The following is a 26157-nucleotide window of genomic DNA, read 5'->3' as shown; positions in this document are numbered from 1 at the left end:
GGGCCCCTGCACCCACGTGGGAGACCCAGACAGCCCTGGCTGTTGTGGGCATCTGGGGGAGGGGTGGTAAACAGTGCACAGAAGATCCCTCTCTGTAACTCTTTCAAATAAATGTTTCAAAAGTATATTTTCCAGCCTCATCCCATTTACTAGAATCATTTCATTTCATCTGATTTTGCATAAAAGTTTGCACTTGACAGTCCTTGTAGGAGGCGTCATCATTTGCATGTGACGTGGATAAAGGCTGAGTGGGAAAGATGAAGGGCCTGATGGGGCCATTGGGGCTGTGACCCGCACAGGGCTCCTCCTGCTGCCCAGCACCAACGAAGCAAGGAGAGCTGAGCTGGGGGAGAGTTCTGCTGCGGCCGCATGCTCCCAGCTGGCTCGCATCAATGTGCCACAAACCACATGCCAGCCAGCAAGGCTTCCACTCCACTCACAGTGACCCCTTCCCGTGCCAAATACTGTACTCTGCACCGTTTCCAAAGCTGATGGCTGATGAGGAAACAGAGCGCGAGTGTGCCATCTACACTGGAATCCCTCCACAGTCATCTCTCGTAGTTCACACCCTGATCCCACATTTTGGAAGAAGGGAGAGGCACCATGGGTCCCTGCACTCACACGCCCCCTTCCCCAGCTGGAGATCAGCCTGGTGGTCCACTCTCTCCCTTGGGCATGCAGTAGCCAGATGCTCGCTGGTCTAGATGCCCTCAGTGCCAGCTCCCGTTTGACCACAGACAAGGAGAGAGGCCCATTTCAGTTTGCGAGGAGGGGAGCAGTGAATCCACTTTTGTGTCTCAGTACAATGCACACAGGAAAGTATGAACAGAAAATGGGATGTCTCATTCTACATCAACGGCGTGTTTAAGATAGGGTCAGCAGGAAATGATATCATATGCTTCCGGTTTAAGTCAGTGTGATACTTGTAAATTTTACAGCAAAAAACTCTTGTGAGAAATAAACAAAACCTAAAAAAAAAATTTCCATTAAAAAATAAAAATCACATTAGGAATAACTTTAATGCTGCAAACTGGAACACTGATTTTGTTCATTATAATGCTTTGCGCTCAATTCAACTCTCTCTAGAGTTTGTTCACCAAACATCCCTTAGTTAGGACACACCAGTCAGTGGGAGATACCCAAAAAACACAAGTGACTGTCTTGCCCAATCTAAATTATGCTTGCTTTCTCCAAAGAGAATCTAGTAATGTGTTATGCAATAGTAGTAGTTAGTAGTAATAAGAATAGTTAGTAGTAATAAAAAAGATCAAAACATGAAATTTATTACAGACTTACAAGGCTTTTACCTCCACAAGGCTGGAGCTTCTTTGATCACAATCATATTTACAGGAAATATTTGCAGGATGGTAAATTTTTGAAATACAAAGAGGAACTAATTAATGTTACATCAAAGGGTACAAAGATGTTGACAGGCAGGAACTGGGTATACTGGCAAGCTTGAGATCACGGGAAATACGGCTGAAAAACTTGCACTGGCACACAAAGCATCAGATTCTGTGCATAGTTTTGTCATAATAGGTATTTCTGCAAAGTTTATAATTTTGTTTTTTCAAGATTCATTTAGTGGCTGGTGCAGTGGTTCAACAGGCTAATCCTCCACCTGCAAGTTCTGGCAAGCCATTTGGGTGCTGGTTCATGTCCTGGCTGCACCACTTCTCACCAACTTATGGCCCAAGTCCCTGGAACCCTGCATCTAGTTCACAGAGACCTGGACAAAGCTCCAAGCTTCCTATGCATGCAGAAATTAAAGAAACCTTCTCCCAACCAATATGTGAGGAACACTTGTCACTGGTCCCTGAATCACTAAACATCAGCAGGTGTGTGCGGCAGCAGTTTAATCACTGCTTGGGATTCTGTGTTCCATTTCAGAGTGTCTGGGTCTGAGTCCCATTCATTCCACTGCCAATCCAGCTTCTTGCTTAAGTGCATCCCGGGAGGTGGCAGCTGACTGCTGGGGTACTTCGGGGCCAGCCAACCATGTGGGGAGCCAGACGGAGTTCCAGGCTCCTGGCTTTGACCTGGTCCAGCTCAGGCTGATGTATTGGGAAGTGAATCAGAGGACGGAGGATCTTAATCTGCCCTTGCCTTTCATACAAAAATGAAAATAAGAAAAACTTCAGCTGACACAGTGTCTAATCTACTCAGAAGCTAACCTTACAATACTAAGAGCTTTGTGTCTAGGATGACTACTGCTGCCTGGCACCATGTTAAATTTTAAAGAACAGGGCCCGGCGCTGTGGCCTAGCAGCTAAAGTCCTCGCCTTGAATGCACCAGGATCCCATATGGGCGCCGGTTCTAATCCCGGTGGTCCCACTTCCCATCCAGCTCCCTGCTTGTGACCTGGGAAAGCAGTCAAGGACGGCCCAAAGCCTTGGGACCCTGCATCCGTGTGGGAGACCTGGAGGAAGTTCCTGGCTCCTGGCTTTGGATCAGTGCAGCACCAGCCATGGTGGTCACTTTGGGAGTGAATCATATATCTGAATTTGCAATAAAAAAATAAATATTCAAAAATTTTTAAAGAAAAGCAGAGGGGTTGGCACTGTGGCATAGAGGATAAAGCCACTGCTTATAACCTGCACCCTGCTTGTGTTGTGGCTGCTCCACTTCTGATCCAGCTCCCTGCACTAGCCTGGGAAAGCAGTGGGAGATGTCCCAAGCATATGGGTTTCTTCCACTCACATGGGAGATCCAGATGGAATTCCTGGTGCCTGGCTGTGGCCTGGCTCAGTCTTGGCTACTGTGGCCATCTGGGGAGTGAACCAACAGGTGCACGATCTCTCTCCTTCCCTCTCTAACTGTCAAATAATAACAATATTTTCAACAATAGAAAAGGGTTGCAATAAAGGTGGCAGTAGGTCACAGTAATTGAAGATCTGCTAGGTGGTATGGGAAAGGACACAGTAATGGAAAATACAGGACAAAACAAAGTGCCAATTCTAGAGTGGGTCAGATTGTAGTGAATGAGGAAAAGGAAATAAAGCTGGGACATCCTCATCCCAAGATGATGGTACGAAGTGATGGGGGCTGAGGGAGAGCACCAGGTCATGGGATAAACGGCTTTATTAAAGGCCCACGAGACCTGCACCTGCCAGCAATGAGCCTGAGCGCCGAGATGGCCAGAGAGGCCCTGGACGCTAAACCTGCCTGTGGACTTGCCCGTGGGCTATTTAGCCTCCAGAACTGTGAGAAATAAATGTCTATTTTTAGCAGCTACCCATTATATGGATTTTGTTATAGAAGTGCAAATGCATGGAGACAGAGGAACGTAAAACATCTCAGGCAAGGACGAAGTTGTACGACAGGTGCCACGGATAGGCTGAACAATGAATGATGGTGCCAGGGCAGGAGCAGGAAAAAGAGCAAAGTTCTTTGTGACTCCTTTAATATCTGGAAATATTCCTTATAGTTACAGAAAATTACGTATAAATGAACTCTTTTTTAGGGTAGGAAGGGAATATAGGTTTGAATTCCAATACAGGGTTGACAATCCACATTAAAGTCAAGTGTGATCCCTGCGGGTCCCTGGCTCGGTAAGCACACTGAGGTGCCGGCTTCCACATTCAGCCCATGAATGACAGAAGGAAGCCTGGGCTGTGCCCCCCAGGATGGCATCCGCTCCTGGCAGTCATGTGGCAGAACCTCCAACCTCCTACAGGCTCTCGGGCAGCTGAGGCCCAACAAGCCAGAATTCTGCATTTTGCCAACATTAGTGGCTTAATATAGGGCTGAAATGAGTTTGATACTTCTATTTACACAGCAAGTTACAGGAAGAGGTAGGGCCCAGAGGGGGACAGTCCGCTCAGGGGAAGTGACCAGTCTTCCTGAAGCCCAAGTCGGTTGGTATCTCTCGAGAGCCACACGCTGTATTCCACGAAAACAGCTAAGATAGCAGGAACCAAAGTCCAGCAGCCATACACACGAATGTGCCATTTAAAACGTGTTCAATAAAAGGATTCTTCCAGGAATCCTTGCAACAGAGAACTCTAAATAGCACCAGCTCTTTCAGAGTATGTTCTGATCACACGTTTTTCCTTGCAAGAACCAGGAAGAGACGAAAAACACCCCAACTGAAACAGATTCGTTCTTCCGAAGTGCAGCAACACTGAACATGCCCAGCGATTGTCTCTTGGCTGGGGGCTTAGCATCCATTATGAATGGAAATCTACGAGGAAGAAACTCAGCCCGCAGCCAGAGTGAGCCCGAGTGGCCCTGGGACCCATCAAAGGGCCTCGCCTTCAGCACCTGCAGCCATATCCCACGTGTCAGCCACAGAACAAGGACCTTGAGGGAGGAATGTGGCCACTGCTAGGAGCAGAGCCGGTGAGGGCTCACAGCTAAGACCCTGAAAAACACGACATCTAACCCTTCCCTTTCCCCGCTCCCCGTGGTCGGTGTTCTGCCAGCCAACCACTTGCCACTGCCCACCACCCATCTCGGAAGCAGCAGTCCTACCTTGTGGCTTTGGACTTGGGGCCGTGCGCTTCGCTGGTGTCCTCCCATTTATCCCCCAGACCTCGTCATCACGTAGGCGGCCATCAACCAGAGTGGCAGTGCTGCTTGTCAAACCAGGCAGGGCTATGGCGATCTTTGGATAGGTGCTGGTACCTGCAGGAGCGCAAGAGAGGACAGGAGAGGGCGGGTCAGCGTGGAGGCTGGGCACACCACTGGCTGCTAAGGGAGGCATCTGCCGAGCCCGGGAAACAAACCCAGGCTCTGTTCCAGGCCTGGGCCTGGCCAGGCTCTCCCGACGTGTGTTGGCCTTGACACAGGGGTTTCCTGGGGAAGATCTCATGCCATCTGTTTTAGAGACCTCACGGCGCATGCTGACAGGCGCCTGCCGCACACCCGTTGGGCCTTTCCTCCCAGGGCCACGGGCAGGGCAGGATGCAGGGAGGCCCGGCACTAATCCGTCAAAAGCATTCCTTTGCCTGTCCAGTCAGCCCCTAGTCATTCAGCGACTCAACAGAACAAAAGCGTAAGCAGACATGACAGCTGACCAGGGGGCGCTGCAAGAACGGCTCCATTAGCCGCGGACACACGCCCACATGTGCACACACCCCCTCAACCAGGCCTGACTCGGTTCCACGTGACCACCACAACAGGCTAAGAGTGACCCGCGCTTTCCAAGGGAAGAATGGTGACATTATGTGGATAATATTGCCATAAGCGCTTAGAACACAGAACCCCCAAAATGCTCTTTAAAGCAACTCTGAAATACACCATGTGACACAGACTAAAAGGGGAGAGATCGGCCTGCGGCAAGAAGTCATATATCAGCATTTTCTCTCACACATGTAACACATTTCCTTCCCTTCTGGTTGATGTGGTGATATTAACAACAGAACTGAACTTGGCTTAAGAGAAAAAAGTTTGGGGTCGGCATGGTGGCAGTGTGGGTTAAGTGGCCATAGGTGATGCTGGCCTCTGGTATCAGAGCGCTGGATTCAGGTCCTCGTGGTGCCTCCCACCTGTGCATCTTTGAAGGTGGCAGAGGATGGCCCACGTCCTGGATCCCTGTACCCACGGGGGACAGCTGCATGGAGATGCAGGCTCCCGCGAGTGAAGGAAGGAAGGAAATGAAGAAGACCTCTGTCGTTGCCTCTCTAACGCTGCCTTTCAAATCATTTTTAAAAATCTTCTAAAAGAATTGTGTAAAAACAAAAAGTAAAATCTTCACCAGGAAATCACTGCAAGGAGTCAAAGTTTGCCACTTAAGAGACTACTGTTTTGTTAAGAAACAAAGCACATCACTTTTTGCAGAATTCAAATATCTAAAAATAGGACTTGCCAAAATTTTTAAAAGCATTATTTTGAATTTAAAAAAATCCTCTGTTAATCCAAGCAATTAATAAAAGGACGCTTCTACCCGATTTGTTGTGCTCCCCTAAAATTCACCTTGGAACAGATTTTAGAAAATATTGTCGCTTGCAGCAGCTCTTGTCTGCGATGTCGTCAGAAAGCCAGCACTTAGACCCCGGGCAACAGGGTTTGCATTAGACAGCCTTCCGCCAACGCGGTTTATGTGCCAGCTGGAGGAAGTGCTGCGCAACTGAAGCACTGACTGAAGAACCCTCGGCAGAGTATTACAATGTAAACAGGAGGCAGACGTTCACATCTTCAAGTGTGAACTCACACACTCCTAACGCCCCATCATGCCACCACTTGGCCCCTCAGGGCCTGTGGACACTGCCTGCAGGAACTGCCGGACGGCTTAGGCCACCTGCTGGGGTCCAAGGGAGGACAGACTTCAGGCAGCTACCGAAAGCCACGAGTACAACCACATGACCGAGCAGCGACCCAACTCCAGGGGGCGCAGCGGGGGGAGGGGATTCAAGGAGACCAAGCCGAGGCTTCAGAACACGGACCAGCACCTGACACACAAGAAGAGGCATCAAGGGACCACACGGCTTGCAACACCAGTATCCCACATGCACACTAGTTTGAGTCTTGGCTGCTCTACTTCTAGTCCCTGCTAATGTACCTGAGAGAGCAGCAAAGCAAGACTCAAGTAAGTGTTTGGGCTCCTGCCAGCGGGGGGGAAGGCCTGTATGCAGAGCCTGGCGCCCTGCTTCAGCCTGGTCCCTGCAGCCATGTGGGCAGAGATGCAAGGCTTTACAATTCTGCCTTTCAATCAAAGGAGGGGCGAGGAAGCGGGGGGGGGGGGGGGGAGAAAATCAACCCCACGCCCACCTTCTTATAATCCCATCAAAGCCATGATGATAGATTTATGGATGTGCCAATAAACCCACAGCCAGATTCATTTCCACATGACTGTTTCAAGCAAGCTTCCAAACCCGTGGAGAGGGAGGGATACAGAGAACACGTCTAGCTTTAACTGGCTGTTGGTTTTTCTTTCTTTCTTTTTTTTTTTAAGCAATGAGCAATATACAACAGAGACCCCATGTGGTTACAAGGCCAAAAATATTCACTTCTCCGGCCCATTACAGGAAAAGCACACTGACCACAAGCGTAGGACAAACCTGTCAGGGTGAAGGCTGTCCGTTGACAATGAGCATTTCGTGATGAGCTGGCCGGCTGGCGTCTCAGAGACAAGCAGAGTCAGGGCTGCCTGTGGAGCTGGGCTCAGCCCACTTACACTCGCCGAGGCCCCGAATGCAGCCAGCTGGGTCACCTGTCACAAATACACGACGACAGGGGCGCTACAATTCCAACTATAAATGGGAACTAGGAGGAGTGATTTGTAATTAAACAGACTTTTGGGTCACAGAATGAACCAGTGTTTAAACACTTCCCCTACCCCCACCCTCTGAGATCTTTTAAAACAATTATTTAAAAGGTAGAGTTGAGAAAGGAAGATGGAGACAGATCTTTTATCCAGTGATTCACTCTCCAGTGGCCAAAATTGCCAGAGCTGGGTCAGACCAGAGTCGGGAGCCAGGAGCTTCTCTGAGCTTTCTTATGTGGGTTCAGGGGCCCAAGTACTTGGGCCATCTTCTGCTGCTTTCCCAGAGGTAGCAGCAAGGAGCTGGATTAGAGGTAGGGGAGCTGGGTTTCAAGCCGGCACCATGTGGGGTTCTGCCATCTCAGGCCATGGACCCAGCCCCACACGGTTAGTATTTAAATACTTTGTAGTCACTGGGTCTAGGCAATTTTGTAGTTTCTCTTTGGGTGATTCAACTGTGTTTGCTGGTGCTGCCTTTAGGGGAATGGCTAGACATGAGTTAACTTCAGGGAATCCAGTCTCACCCCCGAAATTCAGAAACCTCTCTGTTCTAACTGCAAGGGGCGCTGTAGGGCTCACCTTTCTTCCCAGGACCTTGCATCTTGGCAATCACACCTCCTGTCCCACTTCTGAATGGTAAGTAATCCTCCCGGCTGGGGAAGGTGACTCTGCTGATTCACCAAACTTTGTGCCAGAAATCATTCTTGACCAACTTTTCACATGCTAAACTTGCACCCTCTTTTTGGCCTCCTGTTCAAAAGGAGAGGCCACTCTGGTTTCATTCTTCCCAGACACCCAGATCTCGTCTTTATAATCTCATTCATGGACCTGATTATGCAGCCTTGCCCGTCCATAACCTTGTTCTCAGCTACACCAAATTCCCAGGCTGGCACCTTGTTCTCAGCTACACCAAATTCCCAGGCTGGCACAGATTGACAGATGCCAACCCTCAGGGCAGGAGCATCTCTCGAAGAAGGCAAAAGTGGTTTCCGAAAGGGAGATGATTTTCTTTCTTTTTTAAAGATTATTTATTTTTAATGGAAAGGCACACACACAGAGGAGGAGACACAGAAAGTAAGATCTTCCATCCGACGATTCACTCTCTAAGTACCCGCAAAGCTGTCCTGATCCGAAGCCAGGGGCCTGGAGCCTCTTCCGGGTCTCCCACATGGATGCAGGGTCCCAAGGCTTTGGGCCGTCCTCAACTGCTTTCCCAGGCCACAGCTGGATGGGAAGAGGGACCACCGGGATTAGAACCGGCGCCCATGTGGGATCCCAGCACATACAAGGTGAGGACTTTAGCTGCTAGGCCACGGCGCTGGGCTTGGGAGATGATTTTCTAAGCAGCACATTGTCAAGCAGTACAGAGATGCACTTTAAAAAAAATAATTAATTTGAAATAATTTGAACTTCACGGAGGAGGGGCCGGCATTATAGCACAGTGAGTTAAGCTACTGCCTGTAACGCTGGCTCTGGATACGGGCCTTGGTTCAAGTCCCCATCTGCTCCACTTTGGATCCAGCTTCTAGTTAATGTGCCTGGGAGAGCAGTGGACGACAGTCCAAGTCCCTGGTTCCTGCCACTCATGTAGGAGGTCAGGAAGCAGCTCCCAGCTCCCAGCTGGCTGTCACAGCCATTTGGGCAATGAACTAAACTATGGAAAAATTTCTCTTACTGCCCTTTCAAATACATAAATCAACCTTTAAACAACACCATTTTCATGGTCCCCTCCTCCTGAGAGCTACGTGGGCTCCCCATGTTGCTGATGCACGGTGTGCTGTATGTGTTCTGTATGTGTTCTGTATGTTCCTCTGATGTGTTCTGAAGCCTAGGACAGGACTGTGGGCCTGGAGCAAGAGCTGAGTGCAGCATCATTTCAAACAGTTCCCCCGCACTGCTTGAGCTGAGTGAATTCCCTACAATGACCATCAAACCACATGAACCTCAGCAAAGATCTGATGGTGAGTTTACGGGAGTCCTTTAGACCCCACAATTACACTTCTAAGGCATCTCCAATGCGGAAAGAGCCCTCGCACACGCAGCTTCCTGTTCGAAGTATAAAACACTGGCAGCAGAGTGCAAGCACTTCAAGACACAAGACAGAAAACCACGCATTAGTACTGTACGATCTGGCATCATTTACAACACAGGATAAATGCAAATACAGATGCAGTGTCTCAAAAGCAACAGAGGTAACACTGCAAGCCTAACTTGAGGAAACGAGGGTAGCAGAACAAGCATTTTCACGTCTTCCTTCCTATGTAAGCACACTGTTTAAATGTTTTATAATGAAAACCATATTTATGGGCTACTTACAGGAAGGGCAAGTAGATGTGGACAAACCACAACATGGACCAGCTCTGAGGACATTATTCGCCAGAAAGCTAATTCAGGTCTCTGGTGCTGGGGTGGCAGAAACCCGACTTCCGTGGGCATTGGCAGGACGAGCCCCGAACCCAGGTACTCCCACAGGGGATGCAGCGGCCAAATGCCCACTGCGGAAAAGAAATGTTGTGAATACGAAAGCTTATCTCTTGTTCAATGAAGAAACGTCCAAAAATATTAATCTCTTTTTACCTCCAGCAAGGCAGGAAATCCTATTAAAACCTCCTGAACACCCACATCCCACCATTCTCTCCTCCTTCCACCTGTGCTCACACTCGCGGACAGCCTCAACCAACCTTCTGCCTTCTCTAGACGCCCACCCCCACCTGCTGCTTCAGACTCAGGATGCTCTGCCAGTGTCTCCATCATGTGTCTAAGAGCTGTCCCAAGCCACAGGCTCAAACCTGGACCTTTGCTTGCCACTCCTGCTGAGGTTGAAAGCCTCGAGGGCCTCTCTCCTGGGGGTACTCTGTGTCTGTCAGTAACCACGCTGACTGCAGCTTCAAGGCATTTCTAGGTGCTGCCCACCTATCACCATCCTGGCCCACACCGCTGGCCCCTGCACTGGGTGACAGCCAACCTGTGCCTTCCCTCGTCCACGCGACAGTGCATAGTTCCCAAGCAGGTTCAGTAAGACTGTTTGAAGCCCAAGGCCAGCTTCTGTGTTTCAATTCCCCACGGGCTCTGTACTTCCCTCAGAGTAAAACCTCAGGTCCTGCAGGCTCTCCGTGACCCCACACCCCCTGACCTTACCACCAGCCCCTGTCCTTTCTGCTCCAGCCACACCACCTCCTTCTGGCTCCTTACTTGCCTCAGGCCCACCTTAAGGCCTCCCCCAGAGGCCTGGCTACTTGAGTTATCTTCCCAGGTCTGGGCTCCAGTGCCTCCTGGTCCACGTGCAACCCTCTGCCCACCCACTTGGCATGACAACGAGCCACTCCAGGCATGCTGCAGGTGCCACTCTCCAAGCATCCCTCCCCTCCCCGCCAGCTGCACTGTTGGCTTTTTTTACTTCCCTGTTAGGAAACTAAGCTCCAGGAAAGCTATCAAGCTCTTTAAAAAGTTCTTGGCAAATGAATGAAAACTTTATTTTGGCACACACACACACACACAAAAGTGACACTCATGCATTTTTTTCTCCCCTCTAGGAATACTTTGAAGATTTTTTCATATGCCAGGAGCACCACCTGACATGTAAGTAGATGGTCAACAAACACTTGCTGGACAAATGAGTTCTGGGCATCTTAGGTAAACTCATGGGCTTATGTTTTTATTTTCTGTTTCATGAGAGATGTGTCTTAAATTCTGAAAATAAGTACATATGTAGCTATTTTACAGCCCAATCTACATAGATTTTCAAATATTTCCTTTTATATATTAAAAAATTTTTGAAAATTTGAGGCCAGCACTGTGGTACAGTGGGTTCAGCTGCCATGTACAACAACATCCCAATTTAGCTCCCAACTAATATTCCTGGGAAGGCAGAGGAAGATGACCCAAGTGCCTGGGACTCTGCACCCACGGGGGCATTTCAGGCTCCTGGCTTCAGGCTGGCCAGTTCTGGCCACTGTGCTCATTTGGGGACTGAACCAGCAGATGAAACATCTCTGACTCTCCCTCCTTCTCTATAACTGATTTTCAAGTAAACAAAAATATTTTTTTTAAATTGAAATGTTCAATGTTATTTCTATTCAAGCCAGAAATATGCAGCAAGGCGGTTAAGGATGGGAGATAAATTGCTTTTACCCAAATAATTTTCATCAAAGCATAAGCAAAACTGTAAATAGATTTGTAAACATCTGGAATTATGGATCCAAGCAGATGTTTGACTAAAAAGAGCAATAGCAAAAAATAAAGAAAAAAAACAGCAATCAACTGCACATTTCCATGTATTATCATCTGTAATTGCAATTCAATAGACTTTCAAACTACTGTGCACTACAGGTTCCCAATAATTCAAACTCATTGTCTCATGTTTCCTAAAATTAAAGAACATTATCCTGCAAAGTAAAGCAAAGGGCTTGAAGTGAAGCAGCAATATGAATTTCAGACAAGCCGAGAAGGCAGGTGGCTGCAGATACTTCAGATTTTCACCAGTTTCCCAGTTGGATGAACCCTAAGAATAGAAATGCAACTGTTACAACTGCTCCTTTTTTAACATTCACAACGATGCATACAGGCATCCAAGATGCTTTTAGCAGATGCTAAAAAACTGAATTTTTTTTAAACAAGGACTTTTCAGACTAGGAATATTTAATTTCCCCCAGACATGCTCCACTTACTAACTGGTTTGGGTATATTCTTGTCTATGTGAAAGGAGGAGAAATATTCCATCTGCTGGTTCACTTTTCAAATAGCCACAAAGCTGGGGCTGGCCCAACCAAGTGGAAGTCAGGAGCCTGGCGCAAAATCCAGGTCTCCCACATGAAGACTAGGGATGCACCTGCTAGCGCCTCCGCCACTGCCTGCCGGGTCCGCATCAGCTGGGGGCTGGAACCACGAGAATTGTGGCTCAACCCCAGACGCGCAGTCGCAGGGTGCAGTACCCCAAGGAAAGCCTGACTGCCGTGCCACACGTCCACCCACTTTTGTTTTGCCTTTTTTCTACCCTGAGAGGATGAAAAGGATAAACAACATCTCCAAAGACTGCCACTGTGTGTGGGCCCTTCCAAGTCAGGCTTCTGTTAAAGTGAGACATCCTCTACGCCGGTCCACCCAGTTTCAAGTGCCTGACATGCGGCCGACTGTGACACACTGCATCTTACCTGTGGGCTCCAGAGAGTCACAGCGACACTGCAGTCACACACATCTGTGGGCCAACACGAGCCATGGGTGCAAGGTCATGCAGACTGCTGCCCTGGGTCGGGGGGCTGGGCTTGGCCAGTGAGTGACATGACATGGCATGCTACTTTCTTAGAGCCCCACTTTCCACCACAGGCACGCGTGGAAGATACCCTCTTGGTTGCGTTCAGCCACGGAATAGTCCACTCCTATGACTGGGCACACACAGAACTGCCTCTGCAGCCCAAGGTGAAGTCAAGAGAAGCACGGGTGGGCACTGCAGGCAGTCACTCCCCATGACACCAGTCCAAGCGCCAGGTTCACAGGCCCCTGTGCTGTGTCTGAATGCAGCTTCACTATTTCTGGCTCCCCCAATCCTGCCTATTTTTTTTCTTTTGATTGGCAGAGTTACAGAGAGTGAGAGCCAGAGAGATGTCTTCCATCCATGACTCATTTCCCAAATGGCCATCACACCTTGCCAAGGCTGGGCCAGGCTGAAGCCAGGTGCAGGCCCACAGCTCCATCATGGGATCTCACGTAGGCGGTACAGTCCTAAGCACCCCCGCTGCCCTTCCAGGCATACTGGCTGGGAACACGATTGGAAGCAGGGACTTGAATCTGCACCGTGTAGTATGCCAGGATTGCAGGTGGCAGGTTAACCCACAGTGCCCCTACACCAGCTCCAAGAATAGACTCACACACAGATTTATCAAAATACCCTATATTCTTGCTACACTGGATAAGAAACGGGTACAATACACAAAACCAGGTAAATGCTGAGTTGAAATAGTCATTATTTGCCCAAATCTAAGACTGCTTTAAAAATACATTTTTAAGTTATTTTTTATTTTTTAGACAGAGAAAGAAAGAGACAACAAGAGATCTTTCACCCACTGGCTCATTTCCAAAATGGCTGCAATGGCTGAGCCAGACTGAAACCAGGAAGCAGAAGACTCATCTAGGTCTCCCGGTTGGGTGCAGGGGCCCAGGCACATCAGCTATCTTCTGTTGCTTTCCCAAGTGCATCAGCAGGGAGCTGGATCGGAAGTGGAGCAGCCAGGATTCAAGCCAATGCCAATAGAGGATGTACCCACTAGACAACACCAGACACTCCCTAAATTTTTAAAATTTATTTGAAAGGCAGAAAGAGAAACAGACACACAGAGAAAGAAAGAGATCTACTCAAAGCTTCACTTCCCAAATGGCTGCAGAAGCAGAGGCGTGGCCAGAACAAACTCCATCCAGGTCTCCCATGGTGGGTACCAAGCACTTGGGCCATCCTAGCAGCTGGATCAGAAGTATAGCAGATATAAATCAAACTGACACCCAGTTACAGGACTCATGGAACTGCACGCGGGGTTTAACCCACCACGCCTCCACGCCAGCCCCAGAACCTCAGATGCTCAACGGCATCAAGTTTTGACATAACGAATGTACCATGACAACATAAGCATTTTACTGGGCAGAGGGTGAATAACTGGCGTGAGCTGCTCGCCAAGATCCAAGCAGCAGCTCAGACATCACACGATGCCAGGGCTGTGCTCAGGGAAGGAACCAGGCGCTATGTGCTTCCTCCCTGCACCCTCCACAGCCCCGTCTCTCTCCTCACTGCAGCCTGAAATGTACCCTCACCATCCTGCGCCTGCCATGTGGCTTACCCTCAGCACCTGTCATTGGCTTCCGCGACTGTTCCCTCTGACGGCTCTGGGATTGCCAGGAGTCCATTTGGAGTAAATTCCGGCACAACCATGATGTGTGCAAATAAACACAATAATAAATTGTAAGTGTAAAGACCTCACACACAAAACATCAGCCTCTTATTCAATAAAGGTTATGGTATTAGTAATGATCAAGTGTCTGGCAGTAGACACGAAGTGGATTTACAACACAAAAGCAGTATTCATCTTATCTTCATAGTGTTCATGACTGGAAATGGGTGCCCTGCGTGACATAAATTGTTTAAATTTTACCTCCGTTGGATATCTCTTCATTTGTTATTAACAAAATTGCTTGCTTTTCATACTGAGCCATTTTCTGAAAAGCACACTGAAGTGCCTGTAATCACAGCCTCAATATATGTGGTTAACAGATCTCATCTTTATCCATCCCAAGCACAAAATACTTGAGAATAATCACAGCCAACTGCAAGAGCCTAACAAAACCATCAAGTTCCTCCCAAATTCCACCCTTTGCTTCCCCCTTACCCCCTGTTCAATGTACTGATAACTCCCTATTTCAAACTGCCAAGGACGCAGCTGATTACAGGGTACACAAAGACATGCCCTGCAAGCCAACACCCCGAGGAGCAGGTGCACCCCAGAGCGTGTTGTGGGAAAAGCTACCCCATGGTCTGGCAGCACGGTCTTGGCTGTTGACACCCCCACAGCTGGACCTGCTCCTGCCTTCCCACCCAGCCCCCTGGCTGCCCTCCTGACCTCACCCTGAAACTGTGAACTGAAACTCCGACCTCCTGGCCGCCACCTGGAGCCTCTCAGCCCTGAGGCTGCACAAACCCACGAAGTCCTGGTCACAGAAGCAGCACCAGGCAAGGGACCCAGGACGCCTGAGCACCGCACATAGGAGCCTTGGAGCCAAACCCCAGAGGGAACCACAGGTGGACAGCGGTCCTGCACTTGGCTTTCTCCTAGTTCTCCCCACTGCCCACGCTGTGGGGATGCACACGAGTAACGACAGGAACACTTCAGAGGAAGCTCTGCTTCATCCCCACGCTGCCTTCTGCCCAGGAGGGAAAGCCTCTGCGAGCCCACAGCACAGAGATCAGCCCCGGGTGCAGAGGCAGCCTGGTGCAGGACGGACACTCCCACACACAGCAGCACTTCCCAGCCTGCCCTTCAATATGGCAAAGAGCTGCACAGGTCCTTTGCCTCGTGACTTCACTCCCCAAGGGCTTAAACCCCAAGACCAAGCAGACACTGCATCTGCCCAGAAGCTTGACTAACAAGGCAGGCCGCCGGTGGCGCCCACCTCCCATCAGACACAGACATTCTCGGACACCAGGGAGTGCATTCCTCCAGCCTGACTCGGGCTTGTGTTGGGCCCTGGGATGTGGCTCCTGCCAGAACTGACCCAGGCTCCTCCAAGAAGGGTCACAGAAACACCCTGAGGCTTTCTCATGTCGTCCATCACACACACACACACACACACACACACGCGCGCGCGCGCACACCATCTCACCTTCAGCCACTGCTAACGAATGGAGGACAGATCACTGAACCACCTGCTTCTTGCAGCTGAAGAAACTAAGATTGGGTCACATCAGCACAGCCAGGACACACGGCAGGCCTTGTGACTGCCCATTGCTCTTCCACCACAACCATGGGCTCTGCTTGCTGCGTTAGAAATGGGGCGGCATCTTGGCCGGCAGTGAGGACCCACTCAGGGTGCCAGTGCCTTACTCGAGTGCCTGGTTTTGATGGCTGACTCCAGCTTTCCATCGTTGCAGAACCTGGGAGGCAGCAGGGATGGGACAAGTGGTTGGTTCCCTGTGGTCCATGCGGGAGACCCACAGCGAACTCCCAGTCTGGCCTGGCGCGCTCTCTCCTTCTCTGGTAAATAATAAATGATCATACAAATAAATGGGTTCAAAATTTGGGGCTGCGTTTCCAGTATGGGAGTGGGGGCCTGCGAGGATCTATTAGTATGTGCTCAATTGCCAAAGATTCCACTTCCTGGGCCCAGTGCAATGGCTTAGTCCTCATCTTGCAAATGCCAGGATCCCATATGGGTGCCGGTTCTAATCCCAGCGGTCTCACTTCCCATCCACCCCCTTGCTTGTGGCTTGGGAAAGCAGTCAAGGACAGCCTAAAGCCTTGGGACCCTGTGTCCATGCAGGAGACTTGGAAGAAGCTCCTGACTCTTGCATGCTGGTCAGCTCAGCTTCAGCCATTGAAGCCATTTGGGGAGTAAACCAGTGGCTGGAAGATCTGATTCTCCTCTCTATAAACTTGATCTGCCTTTCCAATAAAAATAAAACAAATCTTTAAGGGCCCAGTGTGGTAGTCTAGCAGCTAAAGTCTTCACCTTGCATGCACTGGAATCCCATATGGGTGCTGGTTCTAATCTCGGAGGCCCTGCTTCCCATCCAGCTCCCTGGCTGTGGCCTGGGAAAGCAGTCGAGGACGGCCCAAAGCCTTGGGACCCTGCACCCACATGGGAGACCTGGAGGAAGTTCCTGGCCCCTGGCTTTGAATCAGTGCAGCTCGAGCCATTGTGGCCGCTTGGGGAATGAATCAATGGATGTCAGATATTCCTGTCACTCCTCTTTGCGCATCTGACTTTCAAATAAAAATAAAATAAATATTTAAAAAGATAAATCTTTAAAACAAAAAGATTCCACTTCCCATGAAAACTGAGAGTATTCACAGAAATCCACTAAAGCCCCCATCATATGTCACAAAAACCAAGTTGATGGAATACTATAAAATCAGCCTTGGATTCAGCCCTAAGAAATTAAGATAATGATGTGCACACAGCCAACTCAGATCTCCCTTCAAGAACCACAACATTCCCTGTGCATCGGGGGAACATGAGTCACCTTTCACCATCGTGGACAGCAGAAAAGCAGCAAGGATGAGTTGCGTGTCCTTGTAATTCAACAGCTGTTTCACCCCTTGCAGCTGAGGGCAGGAAGTGCCATGCACGAGTAAGCCCTCCTCCCAAGGGTGAGCACACCTAACTCCTTCCCATCAGGCTCCTGCAATCAACAGGTCACAGGGCAATTCCTGCTGGCTGCCTGTTTATGCAAGTATCATTCTTCTGGAACTCAGGCACACTAGCTCACCTGTGCTGTGCACAATGCTACCGATTACTCTGGCACAGCAGAGGACTCACAGAGCCCGAAATATGTACGATATAGCCCTTTATAGAAAAAGTCTACAGACCCTGACCTCAACAAGGCAACAGACGGAATTAGCACTGTAATTTTCCAGCCCCCATTTCCTCCTCCAGCCAGCAGTGCAGGCTTGGCGAAGTAAAACTTACTGGATTTCAAGGAGCTCGTTACTGGCTCCCCGACACATCTGATCCAGCACTTCTTGGTTTGCAACCCACTCTGGGGTGGATTCAGTAAATTCACCTTGCCACGGGGAATCATCTTGAGTTTCTGATAGTCCTTAACTCTGCAGGTGCAGCGTGCTATTGGGTCAGCTGCCTTACTAATATTTTTAGCAGAAACTGTTTCCTCCCCATCTCTGCTACACGAGAGCCAGTTGGCTGATGAGAAGGCTTTAACCACCCCCGCTAAAATGATGCCTTCTGGTCAGTGATTTTCAACCATGACTATTGTTAGAATCACCATAGAACTTCAGAACAGACTGGTAATCCCTGGCCTGCACATAACAGCAGTGACCCAGAAGGCCTGGTGCTGGCATAGCACCCCAGTTCGTGCTACAGCTTCCAGGGTATCTCCATGTGCAGCCCAGGCTGGAAACACACACTTCGTGTTGCTCCAAGCTTGGGCCAAGCCAGAATTCACAACAGAGGCTGCCTGAAATGAACTCCATCATTTAAGCTGTGAAGCTAAAGTTCCACCAGAATTATAAAGTTGGGGACCCCCCTGGAGATGTTTCTCTGGTTTTTGGGGTTCACAACATCACATGCCTCTAGCTTAGGGCACAGGCAACGTTTGGCATGCAGGCGTGAAGCCCCCTTGTAGCAGGTGAAAGGTCAATTATCTAGGTCACACTAATCAAGATGTCAGTGAGCTCTGTGCCCTGTCGCTGGCCACAAGCAGACCCTAAAATTCCTGGAACTTTATGACAGTCATGGGCACAGCACTCCTTGTGGCTCCTAACAGATTACTCCGAGGCGTCTTGGGAATTTGTGGTCAGTAGGAACCACTCTGTTGGGAATGAGAAGTCTCATGGCATCCAGTAGACAACTTCAGCAAGAGGCTGTGTGGCAGGAAGCCCAAGCCTGGAACCTTCCCTGTGGAAGGAGTGGAGCCGGAGGTCATGGGGTCAAAGCCCCTGAAGACAAGGTGTGGGGCTTCCAAGTTGGAGGACATGCGCACACAAACAGATGGGGCACCCAACACCAGCAGACAGAAGCTCCCCTGCCAGGGAGTTACAGACCTCACCCAAAGGCGAGGCGCCCAGCTGTACTCCTCACAAGGTCCCACACAGCACCTTCTCGGGGTTCTGTCAGCACTTCAGAACAGAGCTGAGCCCAGGAAGGCTGCGTCTTCGAATTACTTCCTGTCAGTTGGCAAGAGGAGATGCCCAGGCTCATGACTGGTACCTCATGTCAGTCCTGGGGGCCAGAGTGCTCATCAGATGGGATGTGCCACTCCCTGTGGGGCAGGGTCAGAACCGAGTCAGGTCCTTAGGATACCCAGTAGGTGTGCAAAAAATTATGTGAGAAAAAAAAGTCCCACACATTTGGCACTAGAAATGTCATGTAGACAATGAGATCACAGGCCCATTAACAACACACAACCCCCTGGTTTCTATGATGCTAACATCCCATAAGGGTGCCAGTTTGAGTCCTGGCTGCTCCACTTTTATCCAGTTCCCTGCTGATGTCTTGGGAAATCAGTAGAAGATGGCCCAAGTGCCTGGACCCCTGCACCCCCTTGTGAGAGCCAGAAAAAGCTCTTTACTCCTGGGCTGGGCCAGGCCCAGCCCCAGCCCTTGTAGCCATTTATGGCAGATGGCAGATCTCTAACTCAGCCTTTCAAGTAAATGAAATGAAATTTTTAAACATTTAAAAAACCAAACACCAAGGAGACGCTGTGAAACCCCAGGTGGAGGCGAGCCAAGGCTGCCAGAGACCCTGAATGGAGAGAATCCTGAAACAGTGACATGCAAACTCCCACTGACCTCATCAAGCGCTGAAGAAATACCAGACAGGCAGAAAAGAACTCGTAGGGCAAAACTTGGTCTTTATTGACAAACTAGAGCCGAGCCACTTGCTCCAGCCATCTGGGCTACCAAGTAACACAAACCTCCGCTTCTCACCAGCTTCTGCGCACCCCCAAACTATCGTCCACTGATTTGCAGCAAATCTCCCCACGCGTCCAGGGATGAAAGGAAAGCCTAACTGCCAACACATCAACTTTTTTTATGAGGATGCTGCTGCAACAAAATGAAACTTTCTCGCTGCTGCAGTCAGGAAGCCGGCAGGGCTGGCTGTCTCAGAAGACATAATGCATCAACTCTCATAAGCTGACTCTTGCTCACTCGCCTCTGAGCTGGCTTTCCTAGCTTGGTTTTTTTTTGGAACTTGCTTTCTCTCAGCCGGAGCACCCCACAGCTCTGCATACTTGAAGTGTCTGGCTGGCTTCTCCTGCCCCCGTCCTATCCAGCACTGCACCTTACTGCGCCTGTCACGCTTCCTTCACTTGGTCAACCTAAATTCAGCTTGGTGGCAATAGTGGGTACAATGAACTTGCCCCACACAGGAAGTTTCCGATGAGCCATGCAGAGTTTCTGAGCCCAAAGCCTGAAAGCCACCACCTGTTCCCCTACTGCAGCCCAGGTATGTGACCAGTGACGGAGCAGGCTGACCTGCTGGGAGAAGTGAGGCTGTGGGTAGATGGGAAGTACCTCTGGTTCCCCCAGGAGAAAACAGGGTGGATTAGTAAAACTAGAGGTTCAAAGGTCAAACTTTTGGCCCGGTTATTTACTTAGTCACCATGGGAAAGTTACTTAGCTTCCTTAAAAATCAAGAGCCCCCTTTTCCCTGGCTCCAGTGACAGTTTGGGCACTGGGCACATGTAAAAGCCTAGAGCCTTCAGAACTCTTCCCTCGGGCCGCTGACTAGTGGCAGGTTTCTGAAAATACTTTCGGCCAACTGGATGGCTTGTGAAAGTTTCAACAACTTTTACTGTCTCCCTTCACCATCTGCTCTTCATCATGACTTTCTCCAAAGAGAAACATCAACAGTGCATTCTTCCCCAACACTGAGCACCCAGCAGTTTAGTAGGCTAGGTGTTTGCTTCCCTTACACCCTGCTGTGGGATCCGACCAGCAGGTGGACCTGTCCCTCACCCCCTGGCTGGACTTGAGGGCAGGTGCACAGCAGCACTGCGTTCTGACAGTGCAGACAATTGTCCCAGTCATACTCTACTTGAAAAGCAAATGTCACATCTAGCTTATTTTTTATTTTCTCTTTCTATATGTGTATAAATATATACATATACTGCATGTGTGTATACATACATATATATATATACACACACATTTTAAAAAAAATTTCCCCCTGGCTGTCAGGAGGAGGAAATGAGGAAGAAAAAATGAGCCAGATCATCAAAAATAACCACTTCTGCAATTCTGAATTCTAAAGCCACATGCCTGAGCCAGAGCTTGGCACGACTCTAGTCTAATTGTGCCCCTATAAATCAAGAATTTAACTAACTTACCCATCCACTGATGAGACTCACCTTATTATTCCCTTCTTGGAAACATTTTAACAGGACTGTCTTCCTTTCTCCCCCAGGGCAGCAACCTTCACACCTGTCACTTCATGTCTGCCAATAGCAGAGTTCCCTTGGCTTGACCAGCCTTCTGTAATGAGCCCATTCATCAAGCTCTAGTCCCAATGCCACCCTTTATTGAGCAAATCCCCTCAGATAAACTCAATAGTCTGCCTTCTTCTGTTTCCATTTCATTCTTCCTTTTCTGTTTTCTAAGCTCGTACTTAACACCTCAACTTGGACTGTTTAACAGGTCCTCGAAGATGAAGGTATTAAACAAGAGAAGACCAGTCAACACAGTTATTCCTCCTGTCCACTAAGCAGGTCCTATTATCACGCCATATCTAGACAGTCTACTTAGGACAGAAGAAGTACCAAGACTATCTTCTTGGCTTGTTATTGTTTTACACCCTAAATTAGCAACTCTGATGGAAAGAGATTAAGACAAAAATTACTGGGTAACATTAAAGAGAGAAAAAAAATTACCTCACAAATTTTTAATTTCACCAGTTCCATAGTCATTAGCAGGCTTATGTATTAATTTACTGTAGTCAAAAATAAATTTCATATTTTATTTAAAGATTTACTTAAAAAGCAGAATTAGATCTCTCATCCCCTCATATACTCTCCAAATGGCTGCTGGGCCAGTCTGATGCCAGGAGCCAGGAGCAAGAGCTTCCTCCAGGTCTTCCACGTGGGTGTAGGAGCCCAAGCAACTGAGTCCTCAGCTGTTCCTTTTTCAGGTGCATTAGTAGGGAGCTGGATTGGAAGTGGAGCGGCTGGGACTTAAACTTATGCCAGTAAGGGATGCCAATGCCTCAGCAAGCCACACGGCAGACCCCAGAAGCCACGAATCATTGCTCCCATCAAGCAACAATTCATAAATTGCAACTGTGGGCTGTAGGATTTTAAGACGTAGGTCATGAGTGGGTATTTAGTCAAGCAAGTTAACATCAGTTAAGGGGCGGGTGTGTGGGAGCATGCCATTCGGCATGCCAGTACCTCATACTGGAGTCCCAGCTCCCCCACTTTCGATCCAGTTACCTGCTAACACGCTGGGGAGGCAGCAGATGACGGCCCAAGGACTTGGCTCCCGGCCACTCATGAGGGAGACCCTGATGGAACTCCTGGCTCCTGGCTCCAGCCTGGCCCAGCCCGCCCATTGTGAGCACTTGGCAAGTAAAGTGGTGAGCAGATAGAAGACTTGCTTCTCTTTCTACCATTTCTGTCTTTCAAATTAACAGACAAACCCTAGAAAAAAAAATAGGATGCCAATCCAGACACCTGTGCCCCACATCAGAGTGTCTGAATATCCTAACCCTGACCCAGTATCCCGTCACTCCAAGTCTGGGAGGAAGCAGTGAGGGTCCCTGCCACCCTCATGGAAGACCTGGGCTGAGTTTCCAGCTGTCAGGCCATTGAAAGCATCCAGGCAATCAGTCAGCATCCGGAAGCTTGCTCACTTACTCCTTGTCTCTGTGTGCCAAATAAACACAAATCAATAAACAAAAATGCAGGTTCTAATTATCCAGACTCAGAAATCTGGAAGAGAAATGCTTGCCACACAAATGCACACATAAGCCCACACACCAATACACGTCCTGGACTTCCACACCCTTTGCTTCAGACTTTACAAAACTATCAAAAGGGGTCATTTCTACTTTGCTCCTTTATTTTCTCACTTGTCCTAAATTCCTTCTGTAGAAGAGTTTCGAAGAGTAAAATGATTTACATGCAGGAGGATAAAACAGAAAACAAAAAAGAGGGGACTTACATCCTCGGCACAGCAAAACATCCTACAAAGAACACAGCAACTGAGCCAAACTAGCTTCACCTTGCCACGTTTTCTCCCTACGGCCTATGTGCTTCCCAAGTGAACAATATGATCCCCCAGTCTCTGGCTTTCAGACCCCCAAAAGTGTGCCTCATCTCTGTCTCACACAGCGCATTAAGTCACCACCCCACCCCATTCCCCAAGCTTGTATGGCTCTTTCTGACCACGTTCTTCACTGTTCTGCCAGCCAGCTTGCCCTCTCAGATTTCCAAGTGGAGGAAAGCCCAGACACAAGTGAGCAAGAACACCCACTCAGTGAAGCGGATCGAAGCGGAGAGACTGAGGCCACCACGGCTCCAAGGCAGGCGGGCTTCAAAAGCTCAGGGAGCTCCTGAATGGCTCAGCGAACCTTCGCTGAATCAGTTCGCATCTCTAATTGTCTGCTCGGATCTCTTGAATTCTCCAAACAGAAAAAAGGCACATGGGTATTAGCAATGCACTCCCACAATCAACCAGTGGAACCCTCCTAGAGCCCAGAGAAATGGCAGTGGAAGCGGCAACAACGCGTGGTCTGAACCTGCTGAATGCTCAGAGGTGCAGAAGTCCCAGGCGCTGCTGATGTGTGTAGGGAGCAGAGAGGAGGAGGACAACATGGGCAGACCAGGAAGGCGGCAACCACGGCGGAGAGGGCAGAGGCACTATGCTCCGAGCCGGGGAACACATCGAGGATGGTGAGCGGAGGGGCGACCACTGTCTGTCTCCCTCTATGAGGGGGCATTCGGTCCACGATGGAGAGGGGGCTGCTGGGCTAATCCCAGGAGCCCGGAGCCAGGGCAGCAGCAGTGTGGGCTGCTGCTGACATCCGGAAGCAGGGTTTGCGGGCACCCAGGATGGGGCAAGAAGAATTACACTTGAGGAAGATGCAGGTTTCCAGCCTGAACATGAACATCAAAAGTTGCTTTGTGGGGCCCGGCGGTGTGGCCTAGTGGCTAAGGTCCTCGCCTTGATTCCATGTGGCCGCTGGTTCTAATCCCGGCAGCTCCACTTCCTCTCTGTCTCTCCTCCTCTCGTGTATCTGACTTTGTAATAAAAATAAAATAAATCTTTAAAAAAAAAAAAGTTGCTTTGTGGTGGCACGGAGGAGCCTGGATCCAACAGGAAAGTTGGCACTTTCCTCTGTTCATATCCATTCTCCCCCTGCCTGCTTCAACACGTGACCTGTCTCTCAGGTCCAGAGCCAACTGGCAGGGGAATACATAGAGGACTGGAGCCACACAGAGTTTGGCAGGGGCTTGGGCCATGGTGAGGCCAGTGGGTACACCTAAGCCAGATGAACACCTCACATAGATAGCTTTCAACTGACGGAAATTGGCTCCAAGGTGGGTATTTGGCCTCAGGGTTAAGACCTCGGTTGAGATGCCTACATCTCCTCCTGGTTCTAGCTCCCCAACCACCGCAGCAGACAGCTGCTGACGCTGGTTCAAACACTGGTTCAAACGCTGGTTCAAACGCTGGTTCAAACGCTGGTTCAAACGCTGGTTCCCCTGTGTGGGGATGCGAGTGGGGTAGGGGAGCAAGGGGTGAAGGGGAGGGCAGGGTAGTTCGGGGTGTGTGGAGGGGAGTGCCTGGCACCCACATAGGAGGATTAGATTGAGTTCCTGCCTCTGGATTTTCATTTGGCCTATGGCTGACTATCATGGCTCTGTAATAAATGATTAGATGGGAGCTTTGGCTCTCATTTAGAAAAACCAGCTCCTTATTTTATCAGAACCAAAGAACTGGAGTGGCTGGTCCTGTGAGGCAGCAAATTAAGCCTCTGTCTACTCCACTTCTGATCTATTTCTCCTAGGAAGGTAGCAGAGGATGGCCCAGGTGCTTGGCCCTTGCATGCATGTGGGAGATCCAGAAGCAGCCCCTGGCTCCTGGCTTTGGAACAGTCCAGCTCCGGCCACTACAGCCACTGGGGGAGTGAACCAGTGGGTGGAGATCTAGCTCTCTGTGTCTCTCCTCCTCCTTGCAAACACTCTCACCTTCACTGTGCACAGAGGTGATGCTGGCGATGACCACGGGGTGGTCAGAGCAGGAGGGACGGCTGGAACTTCAGAGCACCCAAGAAAGGCCTTCAGTGCTAGGAACGAGCCAGCACAGTCTCCCCTGGATCACCCAGTAGCCTCCTCTAGCCCCTGGATTTCTTTCTACTGCCCTGTGGCCTATTATTCCATTATCTAACAAGAGTTGGTTCAACTTAAATCTTAACCCTATACGATCATTTAAGTGACATACACATTTGAACACAGATGAAATGAAGACCAACTATTTCATTTTTCATGTGAAAAATCTGCCTAACTAAAGTAAGGGGCCAGGGTTGTGGTGCAGTGGGTTCAGCCACCACCTGGCACACCTGGGATGCCATATGCTGTCCAGTCTGAGTCCTTGATGCTCCACTTCTGATGTGCCTGAGAAAGCAGCAACAGATTACCCAAACGCTTGGACTCTGCACCCAAGTGGGAGATGTGGATGGCGCTCCAGGCTCCTGGCTCCCCCCGGATTAGCCTCTGATGTTGTGGTCATTTGGGGAAGTGAACTCAGACAAGAAATCTCTGTCTTGCTCTCATCCCATCGCCACTTTTCAAATACATAAGTCAATAAATTGTCCAAAAAAAAAAAAAAAAAGGGTTAAATGAGCAAAGTATTTTCCAAGTCATGTAAAAAGGATGTGACAGTCCCAGAAAGCAGGAGCTGGCACTGCTGAGGCTGAACCTGCCAGGCTGCGGGCAGGAAGGGCTCCCTGTCTTTCCAGATTGCAAACGCCAAAGGGAACCCAGAAAGGCTCCCCTCCCCTGGAAGAGGACCCTCTTAAGGGAAGGGGGAGAGGGGGAGGGGAGCGGAGCCACCAGTTCCCGCGCCCACCCATCCCCCTCCCTCCCCCCACATACCATCACCTCTCAATGAAGAGAAGGACCAGAGGGGACAAACCTACACTTCTTCACACCAAGCTCCTCCCCACCCTCCGGTTCAGGGCACACAGTACCAGGAGGAGCCACAGGGAGGCCCTGTGCAGGCATCACCTCTTGAGGAGTGGAACTTCTGCAAGGGAACCCCAGCTTCTGTCTGGAGGGGGGCAGGAGCCACCCCACCCCTCAGCAACTGCTGGAGCTAGAGCAGGGCCAGCCGGAGCAGCCAAGCCTCCCTCCCCCACCCGCATTCCCACCCTGCACCTGTCCCGGGGCTCAGGAAGGCAGATTCACCCCGGCAGGCAGGCTCCGCTCGGGTTACCAGGCTCCGGCTGGGCAGCCCACACCCTGCTTGCAATCAGGAACAACAGGGAAATAGCTCCACAAAGCAAACCCATTTCAGCTCTTAAAAATATTTGCAGGAGGCGTTTCCTGTCACATGACCACATTTGTGCAACAAAGCCGACTCCATTCTCATGAATCCACCGTCTGCAACATTCAAGGAGCCGGCAGTGCGCAGTGGCGGGAGCCGGCTGCTGGCCAGTGTGCACCATGCTATCTTATATGGAAAGGTGAGTAACACCCCCTACACCCGCGTGCCAGCAACAAACACAGCAAGAATGG

General features: G+C 49.8%; 1 protein-coding gene across 1 annotated transcript in view; it reads right to left on the bottom strand.

The window, feature by feature from the left end:
• FGD4 (FYVE, RhoGEF and PH domain containing 4) overlaps window positions 1-26157 on the bottom strand; it is a 136406-nt gene that overhangs the window by 43212 nt on the left and 67037 nt on the right. Inside the window, exon 2 of the mRNA XM_058655653.1 lies at window positions 4475-4627. Within this exon, the coding sequence (XP_058511636.1) occupies window positions 4475-4627 (153 nt within the window). The remainder of the gene's footprint in view (window positions 1-4474; window positions 4628-26157) is intronic.

This window comes from Ochotona princeps, chromosome 27 (genome assembly GCF_030435755.1).
Source record: "Ochotona princeps isolate mOchPri1 chromosome 27, mOchPri1.hap1, whole genome shotgun sequence".
In the NCBI taxonomy this organism is placed as follows: domain Eukaryota; kingdom Metazoa; phylum Chordata; class Mammalia; order Lagomorpha; family Ochotonidae; genus Ochotona; species Ochotona princeps.
Note: the sequence above shows the minus strand (reverse complement) of the source record. Positions and strands in the feature narration are given on the sequence as shown.